The 26,274-nt window shown below is 47.1% G+C and overlaps 2 protein-coding genes across 5 annotated transcripts; one reads left to right on the top strand and one right to left on the bottom strand.

Annotated features, from left to right (window-relative positions):
- Positions 1-1,450: 1,450 nt before the first annotated feature.
- On the top strand, positions 1,451-6,146 carry BBLN (bublin coiled coil protein). The gene is made up of 2 exons (XM_054646569.2): positions 1,451-1,615; positions 4,575-6,146. The coding sequence occupies exons 1-2, from the start codon at positions 1,528-1,530 to the stop codon at positions 4,766-4,768; spliced, it is 282 nt and encodes a 93-aa protein (XP_054502544.1). The 5' UTR covers positions 1,451-1,527; the 3' UTR covers positions 4,769-6,146.
- Positions 5,623-25,423, bottom strand: CIZ1 (CDKN1A interacting zinc finger protein 1). Of its 4 annotated transcripts, none has more exons than XM_077189378.1 (16): positions 25,108-25,423; positions 24,654-24,784; positions 22,666-22,781; positions 20,013-20,179; positions 18,912-19,047; positions 17,945-18,005; positions 15,060-15,139; positions 14,628-14,707; positions 13,507-13,689; positions 13,051-13,181; positions 12,552-12,636; positions 11,853-11,966; positions 11,332-11,511; positions 10,657-10,726; positions 9,446-9,567; positions 5,623-6,767 (listed from the first exon to the last, which is right to left on the bottom strand). In XM_077189378.1, the coding sequence occupies exons 2-16, from the start codon at positions 24,755-24,757 to the stop codon at positions 6,180-6,182; spliced, it is 2,217 nt and encodes a 738-aa protein (XP_077045493.1). In that variant the 5' UTR covers positions 24,758-24,784; positions 25,108-25,423; the 3' UTR covers positions 5,623-6,179. The 4 variants fall into 4 exon arrangements, with proteins under 4 accessions (XP_077045493.1, XP_054502543.2, XP_077045494.1 ...); XM_054646568.2 differs by lacking the exon at positions 25,108-25,423 and having other exon boundaries at positions 5,623-6,472; positions 6,557-6,767; positions 24,654-24,972; XM_077189380.1 differs by lacking the exon at positions 25,108-25,423 and having other exon boundaries at positions 6,289-6,472; positions 6,568-6,767; positions 24,654-24,972.
- Between the last annotated feature and the right edge of the window lie 851 nt (positions 25,424-26,274).

Below are 26,274 nucleotides of genomic sequence, written 5' to 3'. Positions count from 1 at the left end.
CGGCACCGCCCCGGCACGGCCGAGGCTCGGGGCTCGGGCATGGCAGCACCGCACCCCCCTGAGGGCGCACCCCGCACGGGACACCCAACACGGGACCCCCAACACGGGGCCGATCCGCTGCCCTGTAATTATCAAATCTGAGCACACACCAGAGCCTAAAGTGGGAGTAAAAGAATCAGTTAAAAGGGTGAGGGAACTGGGCCTGTTCAGCCGCGAGAGAAGGCAGCTGAGGGGATTTCATCCATGTCTGTCAGTGTCTGCAGAGAGGGGGCACAGAATGGATCAGGTCGTGGTGCCGAGCAATAGAACAAGAAGAACTGGCAGGAACTGAGGCACAGAAAGTTCTACCTGGACGAGAGGAAAAACTTCTGCAGTGACCGAGCCCTGAACAGGTTGCCCAGAGAGGGTGTGGAGTCTTCCGCGCTGGGGATATTCCAGAACTGTCTGGACACAATCCTGTGCAGTGTGTGCTGGGGTGACCCTGCTTGAGCAGGAAGGTGAGACCAGATGATCCACTGTGATCCCTTCCAATCTGACCCCTTCTGGGATTCTCTAGTTCTCTGCCCAGTGGGGCTATGGAGTCTTGACCAGCATATACCCACAATGCAAGTGCAGATTTCCACACTGAAAGTCATCATTTGTTTTATTAACATGTGGTTACATCCATTCATTACACTTATATTCAATTTCCCTATTTGTGGTGCAACACGAGCCTGACTCTGCAGCACAGCAGGGTTATTACTCACAGAATGGAGAGGTGGCTGCAATGTTAAATGGGGACATGACATTTTCTTTTGTCTTTGTCCCAAATACCCAGTTAATAACAGAATCCTTGATCTCAGGAGCACTGCTTGAATCAATGCTCTAATTTTGGGTTATTTTCATCCCAGTGTCTTCTCCCCCAGGGATGAAAACACCACACAGCGATGAGATCTCCTCAAGGTGACTGAGGTGCGGCTGATACCCGGCCAAAGACAGGGAAGGGCAAAGTGAATCGTGCTTGTTGGTTTAGGGAAGAGGAGTGAGAAGGTGACCTGAGGCTGGTTCAAGCCGCTTAGTGGATGAAGCAGAGCTGGTGACAGGGCTGCAGTTGGGAGTTCAGCAGCAAAGCCCTAGCCGGGACGGGATGGCCCGCACGGACAGAATGCAGATTTATCCATACGGAACATCACTTGTGTTGGGAAAAAAGCGCTTAGTGCCGATGGCGGCTCCTAAGCGGGGAAGTCCGGGAGGACCTGAGGACACTTGGGGAGGGCAAGGACACGGCCCAGCGCTGGGCACGCGTTTGGGAAAAATCCCCGAGGAACGGGGAACGTGGCCCTGACCCCCGGGGCCGCCTCTGCCCGGCGCTGCTCGCCGCGCCCGCCCGCGCGCCTGCGCCCCGCGCCCTCTGCGCTAACCACAGAGTTCACCGCAGCGCCGGCCTGCGTGACGCGCAAGGCGCCCTGCCCTGCCATTGGCTGGAGGCCCCGCGCGTGCACGGGCGCGCCGTGCGGGCGGCGCCGAGGCGCGGGCGGGCGCGGCGGGATGTCGGGGCCCAACGGAGACCCGCACGTGTTGGGCGGCGGCACCGGCGACGAGGGCGACGAGGGCGGGGACACCTTTGAGGAGGAAGGTGCGTGGGGGAGAGCGGGGCCGCCATCTCGGAGGGGAACCTGTGGCGCAGGATGGCCTGGCCCGGTCTCCTGGGCTGCGGGTGGCAGAGCGCAGGTGTGCCCAGATGTGCTCAGGTGTGCCCAGATGTTCTGCCGGGAGCGGTGCCCAGTGCCAGCGATGCACCCCCTATAGGGCAGCAGGGCTGAGGGGCTGCAGGGTTTGATTTCCACTCAGCCATGGGGCACCGAGCCCTGGGATGTTAGCCGTGTTGCCCTGGGATGGGTTTTTTTCTGTGAAAAAATTATTTTGTGCCTTTGCTGGTGTCCGGGGTGCGGATGTCAAGAAAGAGGATGTTCAGGTTTCGAAACCACAGGGAGATCATGTGGGCAGATCTGGCGAAGTAGTCATGCATGGAAAAAGGGAATTTAATGCAGCTTGGCAAATTCCACTTTGGGGCATTTCTGCAGTGCCTGGGTATGCCGGTTCTGATACTGCCCTGTCTGGTTAGAACCAGCCCACGGAGAAAGTGACAGCGGAGCAGTAATGTGGACGTAGAGGTCACTCAAAACTGGAATTCTTTCAGAGTAAGCACTTTGCTGCTCTTCTGTTGAAAATGGTGGAGCTGGGTTCTGCTGTTTCCCAAAACATTCTGTTCCCCGATGTGACCCACACAGGTGATTTTAGGAGTTGTGTTTGGGATCTAGCTGCAGTGACAGGACAATCATTTCTGCCCTGAAACACCCCAAGTGTGTTCACTGCTTTGCATCATCACAGTGATTTGTATTTCGTATTTTTTGAAGAGCTAAGAGACACATTGGATGTGGTGGAGAAAGCACTAAATTGGATCTACATCCTAACTAATTGGGTTGTTAATCTTGTAATTACTGGGCTTTGTGTGCTGGTCATAAAGGGCTACTGCTATTTCCTGGTCTAGTGGGGCTGAGGCTGTGGATCTCTTCCTTCACCTCAAGTAGGAAACCTGATTTTTGTCAACTATTCTTGTTAAGAATGTAGAGGAGTTTATGCAATTGCCATGCTCCTGCTCAGTGTTTCCAATAGGGATGTGGTTATATTTCCACAAAAGTCCCCCAAGCTTGCAACTAATGGAAAACAATCAAAGGTTTTTACAACTTATTTTTAAATGGGTAATTTTTTTTTCATTTCCTGAAGCTGAAGAAATTGTATAACTTTCATTTGAGTTTTAGGCATGGAGAAAATTAACTTCTGTTGTGATTACAGACTTCTTGCCAAGCTGATGAATGTCCCTTGCCAGAAGTCGTTACCACGGCTGCTTGGGATCTGCTCACCATTTCACTGGAATATGGTGCACCAAATTGAAAAGCTGTAACTCACATACCTTGAAAAATGCTGATAGTTTGAAAAATATTGGTATCTGCCATCTTTTTGGAAAGCATGTGTTTGTGGGATTGATTTTTAAATGCAAGAACATCATCAGTGCTATCGCCTGTAATGCCACCTCTATGTATACCTACAAGGCCAAACTTTTATTAATGAGCTCAAATGCAACATTACACAATTCTCCAAAGAATTAAAGACTGCAACACTCTGAACAGCTCCAAAGTTATAACGTTATAAGAAAAGGAGGATAATTATTTTTTATAATGAAACTTTTTAGCTATTAATAATGCAAGTGACTTCAATGTTTAAATATTCACACTTCTTTTAAAGCTGCTGGAAATGGCAGTGCCTGGACCTGGTGTGCTGGGGCAGCTGAGAGGGGCAGAGCTGGTCTGGGGGATTTCAGCACAGCCTGACCCTCCCCGGGTGCCCACAGCACATCCTCATCCTCCCTACTCTCCCCACGTCCTTCAGCTCAGCCCAGCGTTCAGGTACTGTGAGTATCACACTGGGCTCAGAGGAGCTGGCTGGAGAGGAGCCAGCCCCAGCCCATGAGGTTGGGTTTGTCCCACCACAAGGAATCCTTCCCTGTCCTGCAGCCCCTGATCCTCACAAACATCAGGTCACAGCTCCACCTCTGCCTCCCTGCACTCACCCAGCTGTGTGCCTTCAGAAAGGAACATGGCACTGGCTCCATCTGGGGTCCCCTTCAGCCCCCCAGGGGTCCTGAATAACCTCTGCAGTTTATCTTGTCTGTTTTTTCAGTTTGAGTTTGTATTATTCTTCAGGGTTGTGTGAATATTGCTTGGAGCAATCCAAAAGCAAGTGTTGCAGAAGCACAGCATTCTTCAGCTGGGTAACAGTGCTAACACACACCACTGTGAAATGCCATTGTACTGAGGCAAACTGCTGCACTTGAAACAATGCTGTGAATAAGAAACTGTACCTAGAGAACCAACTGCCAGGATTGTCTGCAGTGAGTCTGGGTTTAATCTGAAGGACCCAAAGGCTTAATAGAGCATGAAAATCCTGTGGCTGAACTCAGTGCCCAACACTTACCTTCCCGTGGCAATAATGGTGCCACTACCAGCACTTTTGGGCTCATCCCCTGCTCCTGCCACAGCCATGATGGCTGCACTGTTGTGGCAGCCTGACTCCAGCCATGCCCGAGTGAAGCACATCCCAGCTTGGAAGCCTTACCCAGTTCACAGAAAACAAACCCTACAACATGCTGGCAAAGTGCCTGTACTACCAGGAAAGGTGATTCCAAAGGCAGCTGAAAAGGCTGCTTTGTCTTTGGGACTTATCTGGTACTGTTGCAGTCAGCACCGAGCTGGCTGTGTGTGAGATCTGAGGCTGTCAGATGTGCCCACAGTGGGTTTGGACTGCCCAGGTACCTTGCCTTAGATCTTGTTACCAGTGTGCCAGCTTCCCATTGGCCTAATTTGATCAGGGAACAGAGCACATGCAGGATTCAGTTCCATTTTAGTTCACCCACCAAGGGGCAAATACGACACAGCCAGAATGCTGTGGGCATGTTTTGCCAGAGCTCTTACTGCCTGCTCTGACTGCAGTGACTTTGTACTTACATTGTTCAGTCTCATTTCCCTTGCTTTTAGAATATGCAGCAATAAACTCCATGCTGGACCAGATCAACTCCTGCTTGGATCACCTGGAGGAGAAGAATGATCACCTACACATCTGCTTGAAGGAACTGCTGGAGTCCAACCGCCAGACCCGGCTGGAGTTTCAGCAGCAGAGCAAGCAGCTGAACACAGGAGCTGATGTGCAGGGATCCCAGCCTCCTGCCTAGAGCCTGACCACACACTCTCAGCTGGTGTTGCTAAGGGACAGTTACTGGTCACCAATTTAATGTAAAACTTGAATAGCAGAGGTGCCTCGTTTCTGTTACTTGTTCCTTTCTGTGTTTCTATCCTGCCCTTCATGTCCATGTTCTGTTTTCCTTTAGCTGTGAGACAGGTGCAGAAGCACAAGGGTGGCTGTAGGAGAGCTGGTTCTTTCTGCTCCCCAACATGAGCCTGACACTCACACTTGGTTAGAGCTGGTTGTAGGAAACCTGAGCCCATGCAGGTAGTTTGCAGGCAGGCCCTCTTCACGAGGTGGAAAAATTATCTCTGCTCTCTTTTCCTTAAATCCAATCAAGGAGTATTATGGCTTTACCCCCTTTGTCAGGGGCTGTCCTGACTCCAGACTTGTCCCTAAGTGTAACTCTGGTGATAGCCCTGGAGAAGGAGGCCTAGGCCAGTGGCTGCCTTGAAGCTACAGCTTCTTCTCCCTTAGTCACATTAACTGTGATGTACGAAATACTGGCACATGGTTCCAGATCACTGGACACTTCCACTCCATTCCAAGCAGATAAGACAAACTACCAGGGTGATGCTTCTGAGCATTGTAACTGGGAGCTGCTCCACTCCTTCAGCTGCCACTAAGGACCAAGGTGTGGAGAGAAGGAGAGCAGCCTGGTGAGCCCCCACCACAGCATCAGCAATAGAGAGCAGAGCCCTTCCTGTACATTCTGACAAGGCATGAGAGGTCTGCTCTGTACTTTGTCATCTTGTCAGTATGTCCTAGAGCCAGCACTTTTGAAGCAAGTCTTACTGTTCTACTTCTGTAGTGTTAAAGGAGTTGTTTGGAAAGTTAAAGAGGTTATTTAAAAGAAATCTGTTTTATTAAAATCAGTTTGAAACAAACTTTGTTCCTGAGAGTCTCCACTATGAGAACAGATTGGATTAAGCCTTGTGGTATTAACAAAGGACCAAGGTGCATGTTTTTGCCTAGCTTAGGACTTGTCCAAGACTGCTTGTCCAACAGTGTGTATCTTAGAAAGGAAAGTGTTCTGAGAAGCAGAATTCAGCAGAGTCTCTCATGAGATAAACATTTTCTCTGGAAAGGAAATGAGAGGAACTACAAAGAATTCTTAAATCTGCATCCATCACTCTGTGAAGTTTGTCCCCTATGGAAATCCCATTACCATCTTCTTTCAGGTTCAACAATCCAAACCTCAGTCTTTCCACGTAACTGCTGTATCCCAACTGTACAAGTAATAAGCAACACTATCCTGTATTAGACACGCTAAAGCCAGGCTTATTTATTCTTAAAATAAAAACAGCAGTAAAGTTGAAGGTTTTGCTCTATTAAAAGACTCAGAAAATAAACATTTCCAGCAAATATCATATTGTAAAGGGCTCTCCTTTAAGGCCACTCTATCTGGGTTTGCGCCTGGAAGAGCGTCTGCACCCAGCAGAGGTGAGACCGCCTGTCTCACCTTTGGCGAGGGAGGAAGGCTCTGCTGCTGCCTCCTGGCCTGCATCTGCTGCCTCCTTCTGTCCTAAGCCTCCTCCACTCCCTGGATCCTGGTGGTCGTCTGTGCCTGCCCTCTGCCTGGCTGTGTTGGCTTCTTCCTCACGTCCCAGGGGCTCCCCTACGGTGTGGCTCTCCTCAGAGAACAGGCAGTCGGCACTAGTGGCAGTGGACTTGTCCTGTAGACTTTCTTCTTCTACAACCATGATACCACACACATCATCAGTCACACTGGCCAGGCTCTTGCCCTCTGGCCTAGAGGTGGCCAGCTCACCCTTACCCTCCAGAGACCTTGAAGTTTGTTCTTGCAGGGCTGACAGCTCTGTGCCCTCCTTATCTATCCCATGATCATCATTCATCTTCTTGCTGGTATGTGCTGTTGTAGCAAGAGGCTGTTTTGGATCATCCAGCAATTGGGAGCTGGAGCCCTGGGAATGCAAAGGAGCCTCGGGGTAGGCAGCCGTGGCACGATGCCTTGCTGCCTTGTATCTCTGCAAATACAAACAAACCAACGTGAGAGAGAAGCCCAGCTCAGCTCCTGTCACTGCAGCAAAGCAGCAGCTGGTCCAGGAACACCTGTACAAAAACAGTGGTGAGTGGCAGGGGCACAAGTGATCTCAGCAGCTCCTGGCCTGGCTGCTGAGGCTCTCAACAGAGAAGGGTCAGCTCCTGTGAGGAAAAGTTTATTATATAATTAAGTCCCTCTCGCATTTACTTAATGCTGAGCGAGTGCATGGCAGACCTGTGGTTCCCGAGACAGAAATCATGATCTGGCAACTGTTAATGTCAGTCAGACTCAGGACTCTGTGGATGCAACAGTGCAAGTGACAGCTCCTGCTTCAGCTACTGCCAGGACACATACCCTGGGCATGTGAGGCTCTGCACAGCCCTCAGCTACTGCTGTGGTTTAATGTTTATCAGCCAAAGCAAGGCTTAAGCTGAAAGCTTTGTATTTCTTCACTCTGTTGATATAATCTGCACAGTCAGTGGAACTGTTGACAGGAAGGCTAGGATATCATATCAATTATATCTTGTTACAAGTCACTGGGGTTTTCCACAGAGTAAAGGTAAGCATATCAACAATAAAAGGACTCATTTGCACTCACTATCATGATGAACCAGTAGAGGTCTGTAAAGAAATTAAAATGGTACTAGGCATGTTCTAGACTGGATTTCAGGAAAACAACTCACTGTAGCTAGCTAACAGAGAGCAGGAACCCAGTCTTCAATGCCCGGAGAGATGCGACCTAAAGGAACAAACTGAAGTTCACTCTTTCCCACAGCAGTTCCCATCATAATCAAGTCCCTTTCAGCTGCCTGCTAAAGGGTTCTTTGAACTGGCACTAGCATTACACCTGACAATTTAAGGAAACAATTTCGAGCACAATGCCTTTCACCAGTCTGCAATGTGGAATTACAGCACATCTGACAGGCAGCTTTACATTGTAATTCAGTTTATCACTGCAGGCTTGTTCTTCCTCTGTCCTCACAGAGGAATAGGAACAATATCATATCACACTGGAATTGGATCAGTTGAGCCCTACTGTACCCAAACCTAAGCAGGTCCAGGCATGCAAATTGGTGTCCAGAGTGATGCTGTAAATTGTCTCAACAGCAGACGATTCTCTGCTTTGAAAACCTCTGCTGAGCTACTCTGCTGAGAATACCCCAGCAACTGGCAGTGATTTAACTCAGACTGTGACAACCCCAAGGCACCCAGGCAGCCAAAAATAATAGTTATCTGCCTGCAGACATGTAAGTCTGGACTCTTCTCATGAACTCCCCAGGTCATTCTGGCATGCATTTGAAGAGCATCTGATTTCAGCTCTAAGTGGGCCAAAAGAGTGACATAAGTGGTTGCTGCTGCAGTTTCACTCTATGCTGATCTAAAACAAGCCAGGAAAACAGCAAGTCCAATTCCTTCATTCCTGAGATGACTAGCTGCAGGAGTGGGAGAGGATGAGCAACCATGAAGGAACAGCTGTGGTCTCCTCCCATTCCAAATCCACTGTTCTGAGTGCTGGCAGAATTCTAAAACACTCCACCCCTTCCTGGAGGCAGTGATGGCTGACTGGGAATAGTTTCTTCTGTCTGAAGACTAGAAGAAAACCATGAAGTTTTGGGGGTTAGGGGTATATGTATGTGTATTTGGGTTTTTTTTTAAATACTATTTAAAAAGGTGGTAGGGAAGCACAGCAGTTTTTGGGAATACATTGTGGGTGCAGGCAGAGGACAAAGTCGATGTGGGAGCCTCCCTCCTTGCCAAGGACAGGGAATTGTGCTCTCCCATACAGGAGGGCCCAGGCAGTGGTCATGGGATAGGGCAGAAACAGTGCAAGTCCTGTGTACCCTCCACAAGTACTAATCCAGTCCCCTTACCCCCTGGCAAGTCAACAAGGACAGAACAATGGAGGCAGATTCCAGGCCAGCCCAGTAGGAAAAGCTTTAGATACGAAAGCAGCGAGGGGCAATACGGCTTCTTTAGGTGGAGCCAGAAAAGCAAAGGAACAGCATCAGTTTGCAGAGCTTTGTGCTAAGGAGTTTCTAGGAAAGGGCAGCAGACAGAGAGGGACAGACAGAGAGACAGACTTCCTCTTGCAGGCTGACCCTGGGGACAAATGGACTCTCACCAGCTTGTAGATTCTATCACATAAAGAGTCTGTAATGTTAAATTTTCAGATTTCTAAGGTATCTGATTTTACCAGGCCTCTTCCTGGATGAATCACACCCACGCTTTTGGCTAAAGGAGCTGTTCTTGCAGTATCACACCTGGAGATGTGTATGCACCAGCTTTCTTTACAAGGAACAGCTTCTCTCTCCTGCTCAATCCCACCTTGACCAACCTGTAATCTAACAGAGAAGAGGCCTAGGCTAAATGACAGACTCCACAGGTTCAGCAAACAGAGCGGACACTCTGAGGAAGATTCCCAGCCAGAAACAGGCAAAAAGATGACAGCAGCAGTAGCTGGGAAGCAGGACTTAACTGGTTTTAGATCTACAAGGGCCAAGGGAGACAAAGACAGAGCACACCAGGAAAAAGCTACAGCATAATGGACACCAAGGATGATGGAAATGAGCTGGAGACAAGACAGCTAACGTGGTGGATTCACTGGAGAGACACGCACGGGGGAAACAAATGCCAGGCCATGCAATCGCCAAAGGGTCTAACCTGAAAGTTCTCAAAATGCATCAGGGACTTGCAGTGTGCGAGCCGGGCAGCGGAGTCGCTATGGTAGAATTTGTGACACAGCCTGCAGAGGTAACCTGCGACGGGGACCAGAAAATCCAGGCCTGCGAAACGGGAGGGGAAGGGAAATCACAGATCACATTGAATGGAACTCAAATAATGAAAGCATGTTAAAAGAGAAGGGGGATGGGAGTAAAGAAGGAGAGGTGGAAAGCTTTGCTTCTGTTAATCAGGGATTTGCAAGATGACTTGCTGAATATCTCGTCTTACCATGGAATGGCTGTGGTTGATATTCAGAGAGAAATCTGGCTGCCAGAGCAAAGAAACTACACAGAGCGTTAAGGGGGGAAAAAGGGAGAAAAGAATACAATGGAAAACTACAGAGAACATGTGATCTAATGTAATGGGATCAAACCAAGCAGAAGACAGCAGGCGCGCAAGAGGAACACGCAGAGAACATTCACAGCATGAATCATTATTCCATCTGCCACACGATAGTGGAAGGTTACAGCGATATGGAAGATCCGTGTAAACAGAGCTCTCCTTGGGCACAAAACAGCCTCTGCAGAGCTGCCCTCCTCAAACACGAGTGGCCCTTAGGGGTTTGAAGTCAGTCGCTTACAGGGTGGGGACCAGACACGGCCATCTGGAGGAACCACTGCCCACCAGGCCAGCAGCACGGCTGAGGAACCGCTCGGTACAGCGTGGGGGTTCTGAAGCGGAGGAAACATGCACAGTTTGGGTCTAGCAGAGAGTTTGATACTGTCAGTGATGCTCAGTATCTCTCTGCAAGCTGCATTTCTGTTGGAAAGCATTCCAATCAATATGCTTTCCGACTCCATCTTTCCAGAGCATCCCTCATTTGCTACCTACTTTCTTCAGTACTCCTGCCCTGCTTGTTCCATGTCCTACCTTAGAAATGTATCTGGCTCTCATCCTTCTTCAAAGCAAAAGGAAGTTGACAAACATCAATCACATCCTCATGTTTTACCACACAGTAATAAAGAAACATCCTGCTTTCAGGAGAGGTTCTTCTCCAGGCAGCAGTGACCTGCACCAGTCCAATGCAGATGCTGGAGCACCATGGCCCAAGAAGTCATTATAACAGTAGGTAGAGACCATCCTCTCCTACAGATACAGCATGTGGCCAGAGAAGGCTCTGTGGCCCTTTGTGCTTAACTCTGCTTGCTTACCATAGGCTGTGTCTGGACAATACTTCTCAGTTCCTTCGTAATCCTCCAAAGACACTTCCTTCAGCCCAGTCTGGAAACCGAAAAAACATTAGTGCCTACTGTATCTATGGCAATTGTCAGGCTCTTGCATTTTTCTGGTAAGCAAAAATGGGAGCAAAACAGAAGATTCACATACCAGTGACAGAGTTACACTGCCTTTGATCAGGGGCAGATGCAAACCCCAATGTCAGCAGACCACTTCATTACAGGGGCTAAAATCACTCCTTGCACTTCAAGCTTGAAGGAGCTTAGCCATGTACTTCCTTCTTGGTAACTGCTCTCTATTGGGAATGTATTTGTCAAGATAAACCTCTACACATTTGCTATCAGACCCAGCTACTGCGGGGCTGTTCAAAGAGACTATGTCAATACTGCTTTGTGTTCCTTAACAAGGTTAATATCTGAAGACAGCAGAAGCTGTACAGCCCAGCAGAAACACCTTAATGTATCCCACACATCACATAGTGCCTGATTCTCTTCCACATCACTCTGTGCCCTCAAAGAATCCTCCAGTCCCACCCTACTGCTGTGCAAGATTGAGCAGACTCTTGAAAGCCTGAGCTCAACCAGCCTAAGTCATAGGATCCCACAGCAGATTCTCAGATAGGTCATTCCTTCTTCTGTTGCACAGCATACCTGTTTGGCAGTAGAATCCTCATTTTCTGTCAGCACTACATCATGGTCTTCCTCCTCACCAGCTCCTCCCTCCTCCTCCTCCTCTTCCTCATCATCATCTTCAAAACAGCCAACAGCATCCACAGTGATCAACTCCTCTGAATCTTCTGGGCTCCCCAACTCCTTCTCTCCTAGCCTAACCTGTAAGGTACAGAAAAGAAAGATCGGATCAACTTTGCACTCGCCATTTAACCAAGGAAGAGCCCAGACTCAGGACAGATTGTATGTGATGAGCAGCAGGGACTGCAAGAAGGGCATAATGCTCTCTTACTTCTAGAAACATCCAACACCTTCTCCCTTTTTCACTCAATTCCTTTCAGCACTAACAAGTGAAGTTCAGCAAAAGATGAAAATTAAAACAGGGTTGGAAGAACTGCACATCTTCCTTTTAGCCCCACAGTAGTCAGGAAAGCAGGAAGTTATTCTGCTCTACAGTGTAGCTGCCTCCAGACCTGCACAGCTCTCCACACAGGCAGTATTACCTCTTTGGCTTTCTGTTTGTGCTCAGGGGACTTCATATGCTCCACAAACTTGCGGGGGGTCTTGAAGTGGCGGCTGCAGACAGTGCAGAAAGGACGAAGCGAGCGTTTGGCCAGCTAAGGAAAGAGGGAAAATTCTGTAAGTCACAAGAGGCGCTGCTTTGGAGGAATGCAGATGAATCTTGAAACAAAGTCAGCCCCGCATCCTGGGAGACCACGTAGAAAATAGTTTTTTCAGCAGAAAGGGCTCCCTAACTCTTATCCACCAAAAAGATGAAAAACATGCAGAGCAAAATAAGTGTGTCTTAAAATAGCGTGTCTTAAATGTTCTGTCACTTCTTCCCTAGAAGTCAATAAATATGCTATGGCCTGCCTAAGTTTAGCTTAAAGAGGCTGCCCACCAGCTCCTCCATTCAATTGATTAGGTGAGTATGATAAGCCACATTTCTTAAGAAAAGTCAAGAATTACAGACTAGAGGTGCCTCAGGCCATACTGACACGTCATGACAACTGGAAGCTCCAACAATGCCAGAGGCAGGAGGTAGCACTGCAGTGCCCTTGTGGAGGGAGTTACTGGCAGAACTTACTGTGCACCCCTCCCCTTCAGTCACTTCTCCTTTGCTGCTTGGGGAGGAGTTGCTACACACTTCCATTTAATCCCCAGACAAAAGGTCAGTGCAAAATGAAGTCCAAGGCTGTTACCTTGTGTTCCTGGGTCCTGCGATGTTTGATGAGGTCCCCTGTGAAATGCACCTGGCAGGTGTTACACCACCGCTGCTGGGTCTCTCTGAAGTGAGAACAGATAGAGCTGGAGGTCACACCTTTTTCATTCTCCATGGAATACTGCAGGTAGCAATCTGTCCCTGGCATTGTTTTCTTCACAATTCCTATCTTTACAGGCTCGAATTTATCTTCTCTATTTCTCACCCACTTACAGGTTGCTTTAGCTTGTGCTGACAGAAATGCACCAGATAAAACAGGTCTCCTACTTAATCTACTGTATTAAAAACTACACAGGTCAAAGTCAACTCTGGTATCCTTCAGCAAGATAGAAAGTTGCCTGAAGGAGATTAAGGCCCTTGAAACCAGAGGGGGTTTGTACCTTACCTTAAACTGAGAGGCACCCTGATGCAGTGAAAAATTTTAGAACCCATATAGGGCCACACTCAGATCCAATTTTCTACTGCAGACCAACACTTACCCATCTTTTCCTGCTAGCACCTTCTGCTGTTTCACCATGGGCAGTAGTGAAACAAAACAAACATTGCTCATGTGCTGAATCTCCCCAAGTCGCTGCTGGTGCTGAATTCCAGCCATGTGGGATTGGAAATTCTGAAAGAGAGGTTAGGAGAAAAATCCTTTTAAATGTATTCCAAACACAGAAAATAATAGGTATGAGCTATGCTTTCCTTTCTTTTGACTGCTGTTTAACAATGAAATATAAAAGCTTAAGAGCATGGCTGCCTGTGGATCCACCCACATTCTCTCTCTAGCAGGTTGCTTGCCAGCTCTCAGGAGAGGTTCATTTTATCTGCATACTTGTCATCATTTCTGATGTTCCTTGTTCCTAAAACACGAGCCCTTGCTAACAAGAGATCAGCCATTTAACTCCCATCTCTTGACCAGCTGGATCCCTGTCAGAGCTGTGCATTTTTACCTGCTGACTGCAGCAATTGGTCTTGCAGATGTAACAGTAGAATTTAAGGACGGATTCCGGGTTGGGATCAGCTGTGCCCACGTCGCAGGCCCAGTGCCCTGGTTTCAGAGCTGTTGTACTGATAGCTCTGCTCTCACTGCTCTGCTGAATAGTCACTTTCAGTGAACCTCCAGAGCTCAACACCTGTCAAAAGAAGGAGTCAACATTAAGTTCAATCCCTCAGTAGAATAAAAATTACACCTGCTTTTTGTATGTCACCTAAGCTCTCTAGCCTTTAGGAAAATGCACTTCAGCTGGAGCCCACAGGAGGCTGATCAGGACTCTCATACACACTCCTCCCAAAGCTGCTAAATCAGCGATCCCTGTGTCATAGCACCAGCCCTATTAGCACAGATGGTTGTTTCTGCAGCCTCTGCAGCCACTGTATGATCCAGTCTCTGGGGACTGGAGCCACAAACAATTGTTGCTAAGGGACACAATCAGCTCATTTTTCTCCACAGCAAAACTAAAGCCTACTCAGCACAACACCTGATGGAGTCAGGAACTCAGACATGGGCAGGATGATACATTTGATCACATCAATAAATGTCTCCAATTATGGAAGACTGTCAAGTCTGATTCACACCTGAGGTTAAATCTTTGTCTGCTCACAGCTTTACACAGCCTGAGGTCCTGATTTAACATCTAGCATGGGGGCCACATATTTCATGCAAAAGACTCTCAGGTTGAATCTTTTAACACCACCTGAATCTTTTTACACTTGCTCTTTAGCAATATGAAAGATGTATTTAGCTATGGCCCTCCACACAGAGTTTTAACTCTATGTAATCTATTCAGCTTTCCATCTTTCCAGCTGAATACAAAAATCTTAATGAATGCCCCATCCATAGGCAGCAGTAGGTAAGGAACAGGCCAGCAGAGGTACAAAAGCAGCAAGTCAGAGCAGACTGTGCACTAATTGCAGACATATTATGCCTTATTGCCAGGGACAACAGCTTACAGCAGGAGACAGAGCTCCAGACGTGGGTGCCAGCTGGTTCCCAGTGGCAACGGGCTTCTCCAGGATGGAGGGGGAGGTTGTATGTTCTGCACCACCCCTGCATGGAGCGGTGTCTGCTCACCTCAGGAGCCTTCGGTTCCTCTGAGAATTTCCTCTCTCTGGAGAGATCTTCAGCTGTGTACTCTTTTGCATTGTCTGCACCTAAGAAGGGAGAGTCCTTTTAGCAGTCTTAAATCAAAACAGCAATGACAGGAAAAACAGAGCAGCAGGTAAGTGAAGTCAGGGAGCTTTCCTCACAGCACTGTTGGCCATAAGCCAGTTCACAAACCTTTCTCCTTATCCTTAATTATTAAGACAGAAACATCCAATCATTTGCCTTTGGCAGGTGACAGATATTAGGGGACATAGTTTGTATTTGGTTTCTAGATTTTATCCTGCTTTCCCCATCCTGTACAACTGGGGGAAGAACATTTCTGTAGATCCATGGGACCTACAGGTGCTGTTCCACCAAGGAGAGCCCTAAAAGTTCGAATCACAGGGTTCAGCAACTCACCATCAGCTTGGGCATGGGTGCATGAGACTCCTGCTTTCTTGCTGTCTGTGGCATCCTCTAATGCAGACTCGCCAGTCACACTTCAAGGATATCAAGAAAAGTACCTTAATTGCCATGTTACAGACACGAGTTTCAAAAGGCACACCAAGGCACAGGCTGGGGTCTAACCTACCACACTCTCCACTAAACACAAATCAATAAGCTACTGAAGTGGTATTTCAGGAAGAATTTGGCAGAAGTAAATAAAATAATGTAGAGTGGGTGTTCTAGAACAGATTCAGAAACAGCAATAATCTGGACAAGAAAGCTACAACTGATTTTTTGGTTAGCTGCCCTCTCCTGCAAGAAGCCTGAAGGGATTTAAGTTCATACAAGAAATATTCTCAATAAGAGCTCTGAGAGCTCTCTCCTGTCATGACTGGTGTCCTGTAGGGAAATTGCAACACCTGGACAGTGTTCCTGGCTGCTCTGTACATGAGAGAAGAGACCTATTAGTACTGAAGGAGTTCTCCATGGTGCCTTTACAGGGATTTCACCACAGCTGCCTGTTCTATTCATACCAATCATGTTTCATTTCAGAGTCCCTACAGCTCTGCTTGTGGGGGAAGTGAAACTCTACAAGATGCAAATCAAAAGGGCCTTGCTTTTGGTGATCTGCTGAGGAGAAAAGCGCTCCTGAGGGGAGTATTGAGAATAAATGTCTGACTTCCAAAGGGCACAAAGTGTTCTCAGCAGTCTCTTTCTACATCTCCCATTTTTCTGTCAGGACTAACTTTCCACCATGACTTGACTGTCTGCTCTGAGGGCGGCTCAAATTCCCACCTGCTGGTGTCCTTGGGCCAAGAGGGAGCAGCACCTTCTGCTCCAGGAGGACAGAGGATAGCGCAGGCAGCGCATCCAGTTATACGCACACCGCATAATTTATCAGATTGATAAGTGATCAGGGAACCGGGTTACACGGCTATAAATATGCAGCAGGGTTCGGGCACTGCAAACACGAATTAAACAAGAGTGACTGGCATTAACATTATTTGTCAGGTGCTGCCAGCAGGCTCAACGCTGACGGTACCACACACAGATGGTGCCAGCACTCAGGGTGAGGGCTTGCAGCCTGAACTGCAAACCTAAGGAGCGATCTAAGGGAGCAAAAGCCACCATGAGCATGATTTAAAGAGAAAATGGTATGCTATGGATACTTGTCATGCCATGCTAGAAGTGGGTGTTCAAGGAGGATTTGAAGATGATGAGTGCTTTCTGCACTGGAATGAGGATGTTGTTCCAGGTGTACAGATGGTACATAGGAGCAAAGGCAGAAGTGGGAAAAACCTGAAATGAAGAAGGAGGCTGGTATTTCTGGGTAAAGGGAAATGGAACAATGAAGCATGAAACACAATTTTATGACAAAGATGGGGGGAATGCCCTTCTCATTTGTGAAGGGCAGTATGAGAACAGTAAACTATTTTTTTTTCACAAATCCTTCATCTGTTCATTGGAAGATACTAGAAACACTTCAAAAAAAAAAGCTAGGGAATACTCTATTCTAGGTAAATACCAGCCATAATATATGCATTAAATCTGGCAGTCCCTAACTGCAGCTTAGGAAAGAATTTTCCTAATAGCTGGCTTGCTGCAGTGAGAGCTGTCATTCCTCAGACTTGATTCTTGTTTTCAGTGCATGTAACAGGACTTTGATTAATACCCTGCTAAATATTAAGGTAATTAAAATTAAATTAGCTTTGGCAAACAGATTAACAAAGCATGCACTCAAATGTATTCGACCTAGCTTTAATTGAATTTATTCACTTTCTTGCTAATCAGAGTCCATAACTCACGACAGTCCCCGAGCACACAATATTTACCACTCTTTAATGTTTTACTTTGATGTTTGGATATTATCTTGATAATGTAATCCTGGAATATTCCAGGATTGTATTATCAAGATAAAGCTATCCATTAATCTGTAATCTACAGATGGGAAACAGCGAGGTGAGGAAACTTGTGCAAAAGCAGGCGGCGAACGCCTGTCAGGGAAGGTAAGAAGAGGGCCCAGGAGTCCTGACTCATCGTCGTTAACATATGCTGGAGAATTCTCAAGTCAGTGCCTACAGAAATCTGTATTCACTCCTTCCTCTTCTCCCTCCACACCAGCCAAGGGTGACAGTTCTGGGAGAGGACCAGCCCGGCGCAGATGGCAGCGGGAACTCCGCGAGGTGCCTTCCCACTAGATGGCAATGCAGCCCTGCCTGTCCCTGCCGCACCCCGGGCAGGCCGGCAGAGCCGGGGTGGGCCTGCCAAGGCCAGCCTGCCGCACATCCCTGGGGGATAATAGGATTGCCTTTGTCTATTTTTACCCAACAGGCAGAGATACTGGCAAGACAACCTTTGCAGAAGGGATACAGAACTCAACGCTCATGGATACTAGGGAGTATTGATTCTCTTTTCTTTATCATTTCTCGAAATAAATTACCCTCTTGTACACCTACTGTAACCTAATATATTCCAAGGCTTTCTTTCCCTTTCTGCTCATTTCATTTTTTTGACATTCAGGGAAGAAACTTAAGAGAAATACACCAGAATAGAGAAGAACTTCTATGCTTCTTACAGGGATCCTAGCAGAAGAATACATGAGCAAAATCAGCTTTGTTGCACATCTAGAGGAGCAGCATCTCTCATTTTTCATTCTCTCCCTAGCAGAGACCCCACAACACCCGGTATCTCAGCAAGCACCAAAAGATTTTCTGAAGCAAGCTGTTCACAAGCATCTGAAATACCTCTTACATGCTAGACATGAGGCCAATAGAGTATACAGCCCTAATTATCAGAAAATAAAATTAGACAACAATTCTAAACTCAGTAACTATCTCAATACCCCATCCAATAAATACCTCTTCAGTCTTTTTGCTGCAGGCTCAGTGTTCAACACAGACTCTGCTGGAGTTCTTGGCTCTGCAGGAACACAGAAGGAGACTTGCTTAGCAAAACAGACCATGCCACCTTGGGCGTGTTCCATATCTGAATGGCAAATGCCAATGAGGCTCTGTTAGAGCAAATAATACTAAATACTTGCTTATTCTGAATTTATGAGCTGCTCTGACAAGGTTAGATAATGACATCAAATACTTGAGCTTTATTGCAATGTCACTGTATGAGGTGTTGATCAAAAAAAGAAATCTGTGTTCACATCTACTAAATGGGTCTCAGTCCTGTACCTAAGTGACAAGAGCCATGATCATGGGAACATTAATATAAGCCAAGGTGGCACATCTACCTGACAGCAACCAGTTAATAAGACAGTTTTCACTGCTGCATATTCCCTGGTCACAACCTCATCAAAGCCTGAAGTTTTAAATCATGCACTCCTCGGTCAGCAATGACATTCCCACATCTGTGTTGTATGTGACATCAAGATACTCAGTGCCAGCAGTTTCTGTTTTGACAAGTCAGGCACCAGGACCTTCAACTCATTTTTTTCTTAGCTGATTTTAACTGGTTCTGATTGATGTGTTTGGCTGCATGAGATGTTAACTTCAGCATGGGTAAGGCAATGTGAAAGCTTTAATTTCAGACCAGTTTTCTTTTTTCCCCCCATCTTAAACAGAGCTCAGTGTCAAAAGGGACTTCTGAGAGGCATCCATGCAAGAGAAATGGAGTAGGCTCATAAAAAAAAAAATCAGGTAAAAGTGGTACATGAAGCACGATAGCAGAGGGCTATCACAAGCAGTTTAAGTGTTTACAATTAGAGAGAAACATAGCTGATTAAGCCTAAAATCATCTCCAGTTTTTGCTGCAGGACTAGTCAAGAGATGTTTATCATATTTCCAAGCAGTTGTTTCACTACAGGCTCCCCCTTACCTGTGGATGGTGAGGAATTGTTCTGCTCTGACCCTGCTTGCATTCCCTCTGGAATTTCCATTTTCTCATCACCTTGTGTCTGAGATGAAGAACCAGGATCTAGTTCCCGCTTCCTGTCGGGAACCCTCTGGAAGTCCTGCAATGGGCACAGAGTCACTGCCATCTCTTAGTCCTTAACACACACTGCCTAAAGCACCAGAGTTTTACTGTGGGGCAGGAACAGAATTCCAGTGATAATGGAAAGGAACAGATGGTTAATAATGGACTGCCCCACCTAAGGCAAGCTTACATGGTCAAAGAGAGCAAGGTATTTCAGTTCCACAGGCAGCCAGGACAGGTCTCCGGAGCTTTAAGCAGCAGCTGTAGGAAATCCAGCTGCTTGCAGAGGGTAGGATCATGCTAAAGGAACTCTGGCAAGAGGTGCATGGGCAGGGAAAAGGATAGTCCAAGGTAATTCCCCTTCTTTTGACCATAGAGTCCAAGACTGTGAGTTTACCTTATCCACCACATCTTTTTGACAGAATGGGATGAAATATGCCCAAGCTAATCTAAGAGGAGGCAAGTAGCAGTCCACCCAAGAACTATTTCCAGGATACAAAAGAGGTCTTAATTATGGAAAGTGAGAAAGGTTTTCACAAAACAAGAACTGTAGATTTTACAAAATCCACAAGGACAAATCTTAAAAAGTGGGAAACAGCCCAAAGAGGCAGAGTGTCCATAGTAGGAGCAAGTTGTTTAGGAACAACAAACTGCTTTGGAAAAGCAAAGCACTTAGCCAGGATTTCTTCTGTTGTAATTACTTTTGAGCTGATACCTCTAAAGGCTCCTTTTATATGCTAGGTTTAAACAGTTCTATCATGGAGAATTCTCTCTCTTGGGCAAGTAATGACAAGAAACCTTTGCATCATAAATGTAAATATGGACCACAAAAGCCTTTGGGATGGAATGATTTCTGCATTTCTGTGTCGGCAGCATGGCACAAAACATTTTTTCTTTGTAAGGCTCTCTCCCTTCTCCTTTGTACTCCGCCTACTGCACACTCCACAACTGCAAGTGTAAAAGGAGCACAAAGCTCCCCAGAGTAGGAAAGCACAGCCCCACCTTGCGGAAGGTCCGGTTCTGCCGCTGGAATGGGAGGCTGGGGAAGCCCAGCCGAGTTGGCTTTAAGGAGACCCCAACAGGTGGTGGTCCCAGGAGGGAATGTCTTGTAGCCTGAGGGAAGAACTGCTGCAGTGCTGGCGCTGTCATGTTAAATCCACGCAGGTTTCCTATAAATGCAAACACAGCGTTTCACCACCCTGTGCTGTGCAAAGGAGAGAGAAAATCTTCCACCTGAACAAGCAGCAGGTGGGGAAGGGCAGGGGAAGGGCTCCTCTACACACGACCCGACCCTGTCCTTTACTGGGCACTGCATAGGTGCCCTGTGCTCTACCCTCTTCAGCACACAGAATGATTTGATGTGATAGCAACCATTACTATGGATCAGGCTATTTAATTATAATTGCCACTCGAGGCAAAGATCATTAGAGCAATTATTTGATCTGAGCACATTAGCACTCATGTTTGCAACAGACAAGGTCTCGTTTTACAAAAACTCTCTGTAAAAAAAGGAAAATTCACCCCACGTTTGTGCAGCTGACTGCCCACACCATAGCTTGAAGCTCTTTAAAACAAGCCAGTAAAAGCATTTCATTTAAAACAACACCAAACTTTAAACAAAAATCCCACAGTCCTCTCTGCCACCTGGTTGTCATGCAAGCTCAACATGTCAACCTCAACTCTGACACTTGAGACTCTGCCATTTCCAATTATAATGCTCTGCTTTCTGAACAGTTCAGCATCCACAGACTATTAACCAAGTGTCAAAAATTTCTTCTGAAGACAGTCCTTGTCACTCCCATTTCAGGTGTGAGGGAATGGAGGGGCCCAGATGCCTCAGCTATACCCTCAGAAACCATCCATCATTCAGGGAACCTGGACTTAAACTGCCATTTTTTCTCTCTCACTTGAATTAGTGCATACTCCAGCCTTTTAGCAGCCGTCAAAACAGGGAGCAAAGTTTGGAAACAGGCACCCAACACCTGAAAAACCAAGCTACACTCTTAAAAGCCTACAACACAATAGGAAGTACTCCCTATGTTTGTCTTCAAAAGCAATCTAATCTATTATTACTTCCAATATATAATCCCTTATCGTAAAAGGGCATAGCTATATTAAAAAAAAAATTAAATCTAACACAAGAAATCATCTTCTGCTCTCAGTTTGACACCTTTAAAGAACCACATCTGTTTCAATTTGAAGTATTTATCTTTTCCTATTTATCTTTTCCTATTCCCACCGCTGAAGCCACACACAGCCAATGAATTATTTATGCTGATGCTTCCCAGGGACAGAAATGGCAGAGCATCAGATATTCTTACATGTAACCCAAACCTGAATGGCCAAAAAATTCATATCACTAAAAAGGGCCACATGGACATTGGCAACCATATTTCATGTTACCTGTGGCTACCTGAGGTAGGTGATTAAGAGAAGTCACAACTTCATGGAGAGGTGAAGAAGAGCAACACTAAGACAAAGTGCATGTAAAGTGTTCATTAACATATCTTATCCCGCTCTATCTAATTAGCCCCAAGCCCTTGGCACATTATTTAAATACAACTCCTCAATAAAAGATTCAGGGAAAAACATCAGCTGACTGCAAACCTATCTAGGAGCATGACTGACTGAAGGCTGGAGTCACAATTTTTCCTGACAACGATATATGTACACTAATCATCAGAGCATGGCTTGTCCTTTCTCACTGTCACTTTCCCTTCAACCTGAGAGATCTGTGGAGAGCCACTGGAGTCACTAGAGAGCCCTCTCATTAAATGGGCAAGAGAGAACAAAAGGAGAGTTAACGACATGCAGAATAAATCTTTTGTCTTCACATCTGGACATGATTCACAGGCAAGGTAGAAATTGCAGGCATTAATCTAGACTAGGCACTTGAAAACTATCCCAGGTACTGATTTTCTGTGTTGAAAAGAACTGTCAGGTTAAGATATGAGCAGAAAATAAAAACATATCTTTCTTCCTATTATCTTTACATTAGTAATTCAATTATTAAAGCAGCCTCATAATTTGTTTTGAAAACACAAAAAGAAAAGGAAAATCCACTTGTAGAAACACAATAATGGAAAGACAGAGATATTGCCCACCATAGATATTACAGTCGTTTCAGGGAATCAAAATTTCACAATACAACTGACACCCAAACCAACTTCTACCTTAATATACTGTATTTGTTTGTACTGCACTAACTTTGGACAAAGACAAGAATCTACTGCAAACAAGGTTAGTGTGTACGTAACAGATAATTAAATAAATGGCCTTAACCTTGTAAGCAAGAAAGACAAACAATCAAAATCTCAGTATCTGATCTAAATATATTGATGAAAAAATACTTGCTCCATCATGCCTAAAAGGGAAGGCATGTATTTAGTATGTAATCTGATACCTCCTAGTGCTATTCCCAGTTGTGAACAGCTGGGCACATGTGATTTTCAACAACTGAAGAACCTCTGTTCTGACGACTACGGACTAATTTAAAGAGAAGATGGGAGAAAAGAAAAAAAAAAAGAAGACAACAAACAGAACTGCCAAGTACAAGAACTGCACTGGTTCAGCAGGAAATAGCCATGGTATGGTTTCAGTCCAAGAGGATGATTAAATAACTCCAGTAAGTAAGCGTTTCCCATAACGACAGTACCTTGCATCTGCTGCATGAGTAAGGCCCGCTGAAGCATAGGATTGGCACTGAGCAGCGATGGCTGATTTGTTGCCCGTAAGCTCAGCATCTGTTGCTGCTGCGGCGGCGGCAAACCCCTGGAAAAGAAGGAATCAATCATGAGAACCCAATAAAAACTGTACCCTTCCATTCCAGGCATAAAATAGAGGGGCAAACAGCTGAAAGGCTGATATACATGCATGAAAAGACACCATGCACTGGCACTGTATCCTCTTTCCTCCACTCTCCTGGAATTTCCAAAGCTGACAGATTGTCTATCAAAGAATTTGAGGTCAGAGACAACTCCTTAGCACCAAGCCCACATAGAGCCTCCCAAGCAGCATAAAAAAAGCCCAGGAGCTGACTGCGGTTCTACAGAATTATGCAGCACCCGTCAGGAGAAATGAGTGATCTAGATCAGCAGCTACATTTAACACGACAACAAAAAAGTTCTAAAAAACAGGGAGTTTTTGCAGTAGCTTAGAGCTCGTTTTCCCAAAATCAACACCTCCCACACGGAGCCAGACAGGTCAGAACTGTCAATGGTGCCCCCTAACTGCAAGAACCAGATGGAAAAATAAAGCACGGCCTTCATATTTAAAACACGAGGAGGAAGAAGCAGCGGGGAAGAACTCTCCAGTTCTAAGGAGGGTGGAGCAGACGTGAGAGAAAAGTCTGAGGAAACTGGCAGGCACTTCTTGAGGCGATTGCAAGGTCAGGCCCACCTCTATGCACGCTGCTGACACAGCTGAATCTGTCAGAGCTGAAGAGAGGTACAAACAGGATCGAAATACCCACCCTGACAAAAAAACCCAACCCCTTTAACAGAATTCACAGCAGCTCATCTTCACATTTGCTGCTCTAGATTGTTCCAGTCTCCGAGCAGAGATATTTATACCGCAAAAATCATACTTTTAAAGGTGTAAGATGCAGCCGTGCTATCTAGCAGTCAGCCCCTTACTGGCATTTTAAGTGCGGCTTTTTTTATAGCATAAAATATATAAAAATGGTAAAAAGATTTGCAGGTTCATATTTCTAGTAAAACCGAAAATTTCCCACGCTTACCTCAGAGACAAATGCCTTATAAGGATAAAGTAATACAATAATTCCTTAAATAACAAATTCAATTTCTTCCTAAATTCACATCCCATTGCTTTGAATTTGCAAAGAATAAGTCTTTAAAGATAACAGAAACTGCAAATAAATGCATTATTTTGAAGAATTTGTGCTGGTTTTACAAGTCTCAGCTCATCGGGGACAACTGCTCCAATTTAAGTTGTTTCACATCTTGCATTTTTTTAGGAAAACCGTGGTTATTTTCTGGCAAATGTTCTTTCTCCATTTCACAAACAAAACACAATTCTCTCCATCCCGTCCCTGCCCCACCGTGCTCAGCCTTAGCGCTGGTGCCATTGCAGAAATAAGTTCAATCATCGCACCCACACCAGCAGACCCAGCCAGAGAAAGCAAATAAATAAATACTTTAAGTTCAACAATAAAACAATAAAGTGCTCGTGTCTGCTGAGGGTGGCTCTGCTGAGTGCTGCGTTTCTGCAGGAGAAGGCGTTTTCCCCGAGCCCCGGCTGCCCTGCCCGCCCTGAGGGGCTCGGAGCATCCACCCACCCACCGCTCCCACACGGACTGTCCGGGTCACCCACGGGCTCTCGGGGACTCCAGCCCCGGAGGGCGGACAGGGATGCCCGGAGCGCTGAGAGGACACGGCAAGACCCCACAGGGGCCGCCGCCCTCCCTCCCACACCCCCGGGCCCCCTCGGTGCCGCCAGGCTCGGCCCCGATCGCGGCCCGCGCCCCCCAACCCCCGCCCGCCTCCCTTTGTCGCCTTCCCCACCAGGGGAGGGCAGCCCCGCACCGGCCCCGCCGCGGCGAGCACGGACGGAGCGCGGGGAGGCGGAGGAGAGCGGTCCCCCGGGACAGGCCCCGGATCCCCGGCCTCGCGTAGCGGCGCTTACCGGCCTCCCTGCTGCGCCGGAGGGTGGTGATGGTGCTGCTGCTGCTGCTGGAGGAGGTGCTGGAGCTGCAGCAGCTGCTGCTGGAACTGCTGCTGGTTGAACATGTCTGGGGAGCCCCGAGCGAGGCGAGCCTGAGACAAAATACGGGAGGGCGAGGGAGGCACCGGCTGCGGGGCTGGCGCGTATCAGCCCAGCAGCCATTGAGCAGAGGAGCCGCCGCCGCTGCCGCCCATTCATTCACTGAGCCGATCCCCCCCTGCCGCCTCCTCCTTCCCCCCGGGGTCATCGCAAGCGGCAGCCTGTGGAAGAGGTTTCCAAACCCCACCTCCCAAAACCCGCTCCCACCCTCCCCTGCCCGCGGCGCCCGCAGCCCGTCCCGCTCCCCGCGGCGGGGCCGCGCCGGGACCCGCAGCCGCTTCCCGTCCCTTCGCCTCCTCGCCCCGCCGACACTCACGGCGCAGCCCGCGGCGATCACCGCTCCCCGCCCGCCGCCTCCATCTTCCCGCCGGGGACAACAAGCACCTGCCCGGCCCCGCTCCCCGGCCCAGCCCAGGCGGGAGGCAGCTCCTTGGGCAGGGCTGCGGGACAAGGCCGCACCCGCGGGGCTGGGGATCACTCCCGGAGCCTCCTCTCAGGTCGCCCCAGCCCGCAGCACCTCCATCCCTCATTCCCCGCGCAGAGGCGGCATTGAGGTTCCCTGTCCCTCGAGAGGGCTGGGAGGGAATGGACACCATCTGCCCAGGGCTGGGCAGGGAATGGAATAAACTGCTGCACAGGAGCAGCAGATGGCATCCAACAGCGTGGGCTTTCTGCTCTTTGTTGGTTTTTTTTTTTTTGGTTCTGTTTTTGTTTTTTTGGGGTTTTTTGTTTTGTTTTTATTTTTTAATAGTCCAGGGGAATCTTTGGTAACCATCTCCCCGAGAAGATGGAAAAAACCCAAAGCAGCCTCTGGCCATTTGCTGTGGTCACATCTTGGCAAGCCTATTATGAGAATCTGGAAGAAAACAAACAGGGACTTTTGTAATATTGCTTTATACTGTAGACTGAGATGACTTCTCTAGCAGGTCCGTCCCCTCCCCTTTTTTTTTTTTTTTTTGGTTTGTTTGTTTGTTTGGTTTGGGTTTTTTTGGCAGGGGGTGGGTTTGCAGCAAAACCTTTCGTGCACAGCCTGTTTTCCATAGCAAAATTAATTTTAAGCGCTTTCAGTACACACAGGCTCTCTATAAAAATATACTGTGACTATAATTTCTTCTTATGCTAAACCTCAGAAGGATCAAGATGCATTTCTGATCCTTGCTATTCCAGAAAATCCATCCTGAAATAATTTGCTTTATAGTCTTTTTATTCATGCCAATAAAGACTACTTGATTCATAAAGTCCTTGGAATTGATTTTTACCTGAAAGCATTGTAGGCTGAACACAGACAGTTACTGATGATATACAGTTATAATTAATAATTTTAAATGCAGCAGCATATGTTGATTTTTCCTTTGGTCCTTTTTATACATCCTGATTTTACAATCATCAATTTGGAGATGACCATCCATATTAATCAATGATGAGCTCTGTTCATGTTCAGAGCCCTTTACGGCTGTCTGCACACAGAGAAAATGCTTTCCTG

This window comes from Agelaius phoeniceus, chromosome 21 (genome assembly GCF_051311805.1).
Source record: "Agelaius phoeniceus isolate bAgePho1 chromosome 21, bAgePho1.hap1, whole genome shotgun sequence".
In the NCBI taxonomy this organism is placed as follows: Eukaryota; Metazoa; Chordata; class Aves; order Passeriformes; family Icteridae; genus Agelaius; species Agelaius phoeniceus.
Note: the sequence above shows the minus strand (reverse complement) of the source record. Positions and strands in the feature narration are given on the sequence as shown.

Bases quoted from the DNA above. Each gene is read 5' to 3' on its own strand.
- BBLN (XM_054646569.2), top strand. From the start codon at position 1,528: ATGTCGGGGCCCAACGGAGACCCGCACGTGTTGGGCGGCGGCACCGGC. The intron at 1,616-4,574 runs GTGCGTGGGGGA...CCTTGCTTTTAG, and splicing joins GGACACCTTTGAGGAGGAAG to AATATGCAGCAATAAACTCC.
- CIZ1 (XM_077189378.1), bottom strand. From the start codon at position 24,757: ATGTTCAACCAGCAGCAGTTCCAGCAGCAGCTGCTGCAGCTCCAGCAC. The intron at 13,690-14,627 runs GTGAGCAGACAC...TTCTTTTGACAG, and splicing joins AGGAACCGAAGGCTCCTGAG to GTGTTGAGCTCTGGAGGTTC. The intron at 12,637-13,050 runs GTAAGTGTTGGT...TTCTCACTTCAG, and splicing joins GTGCTAGCAGGAAAAGATGG to AGAGACCCAGCAGCGGTGGT.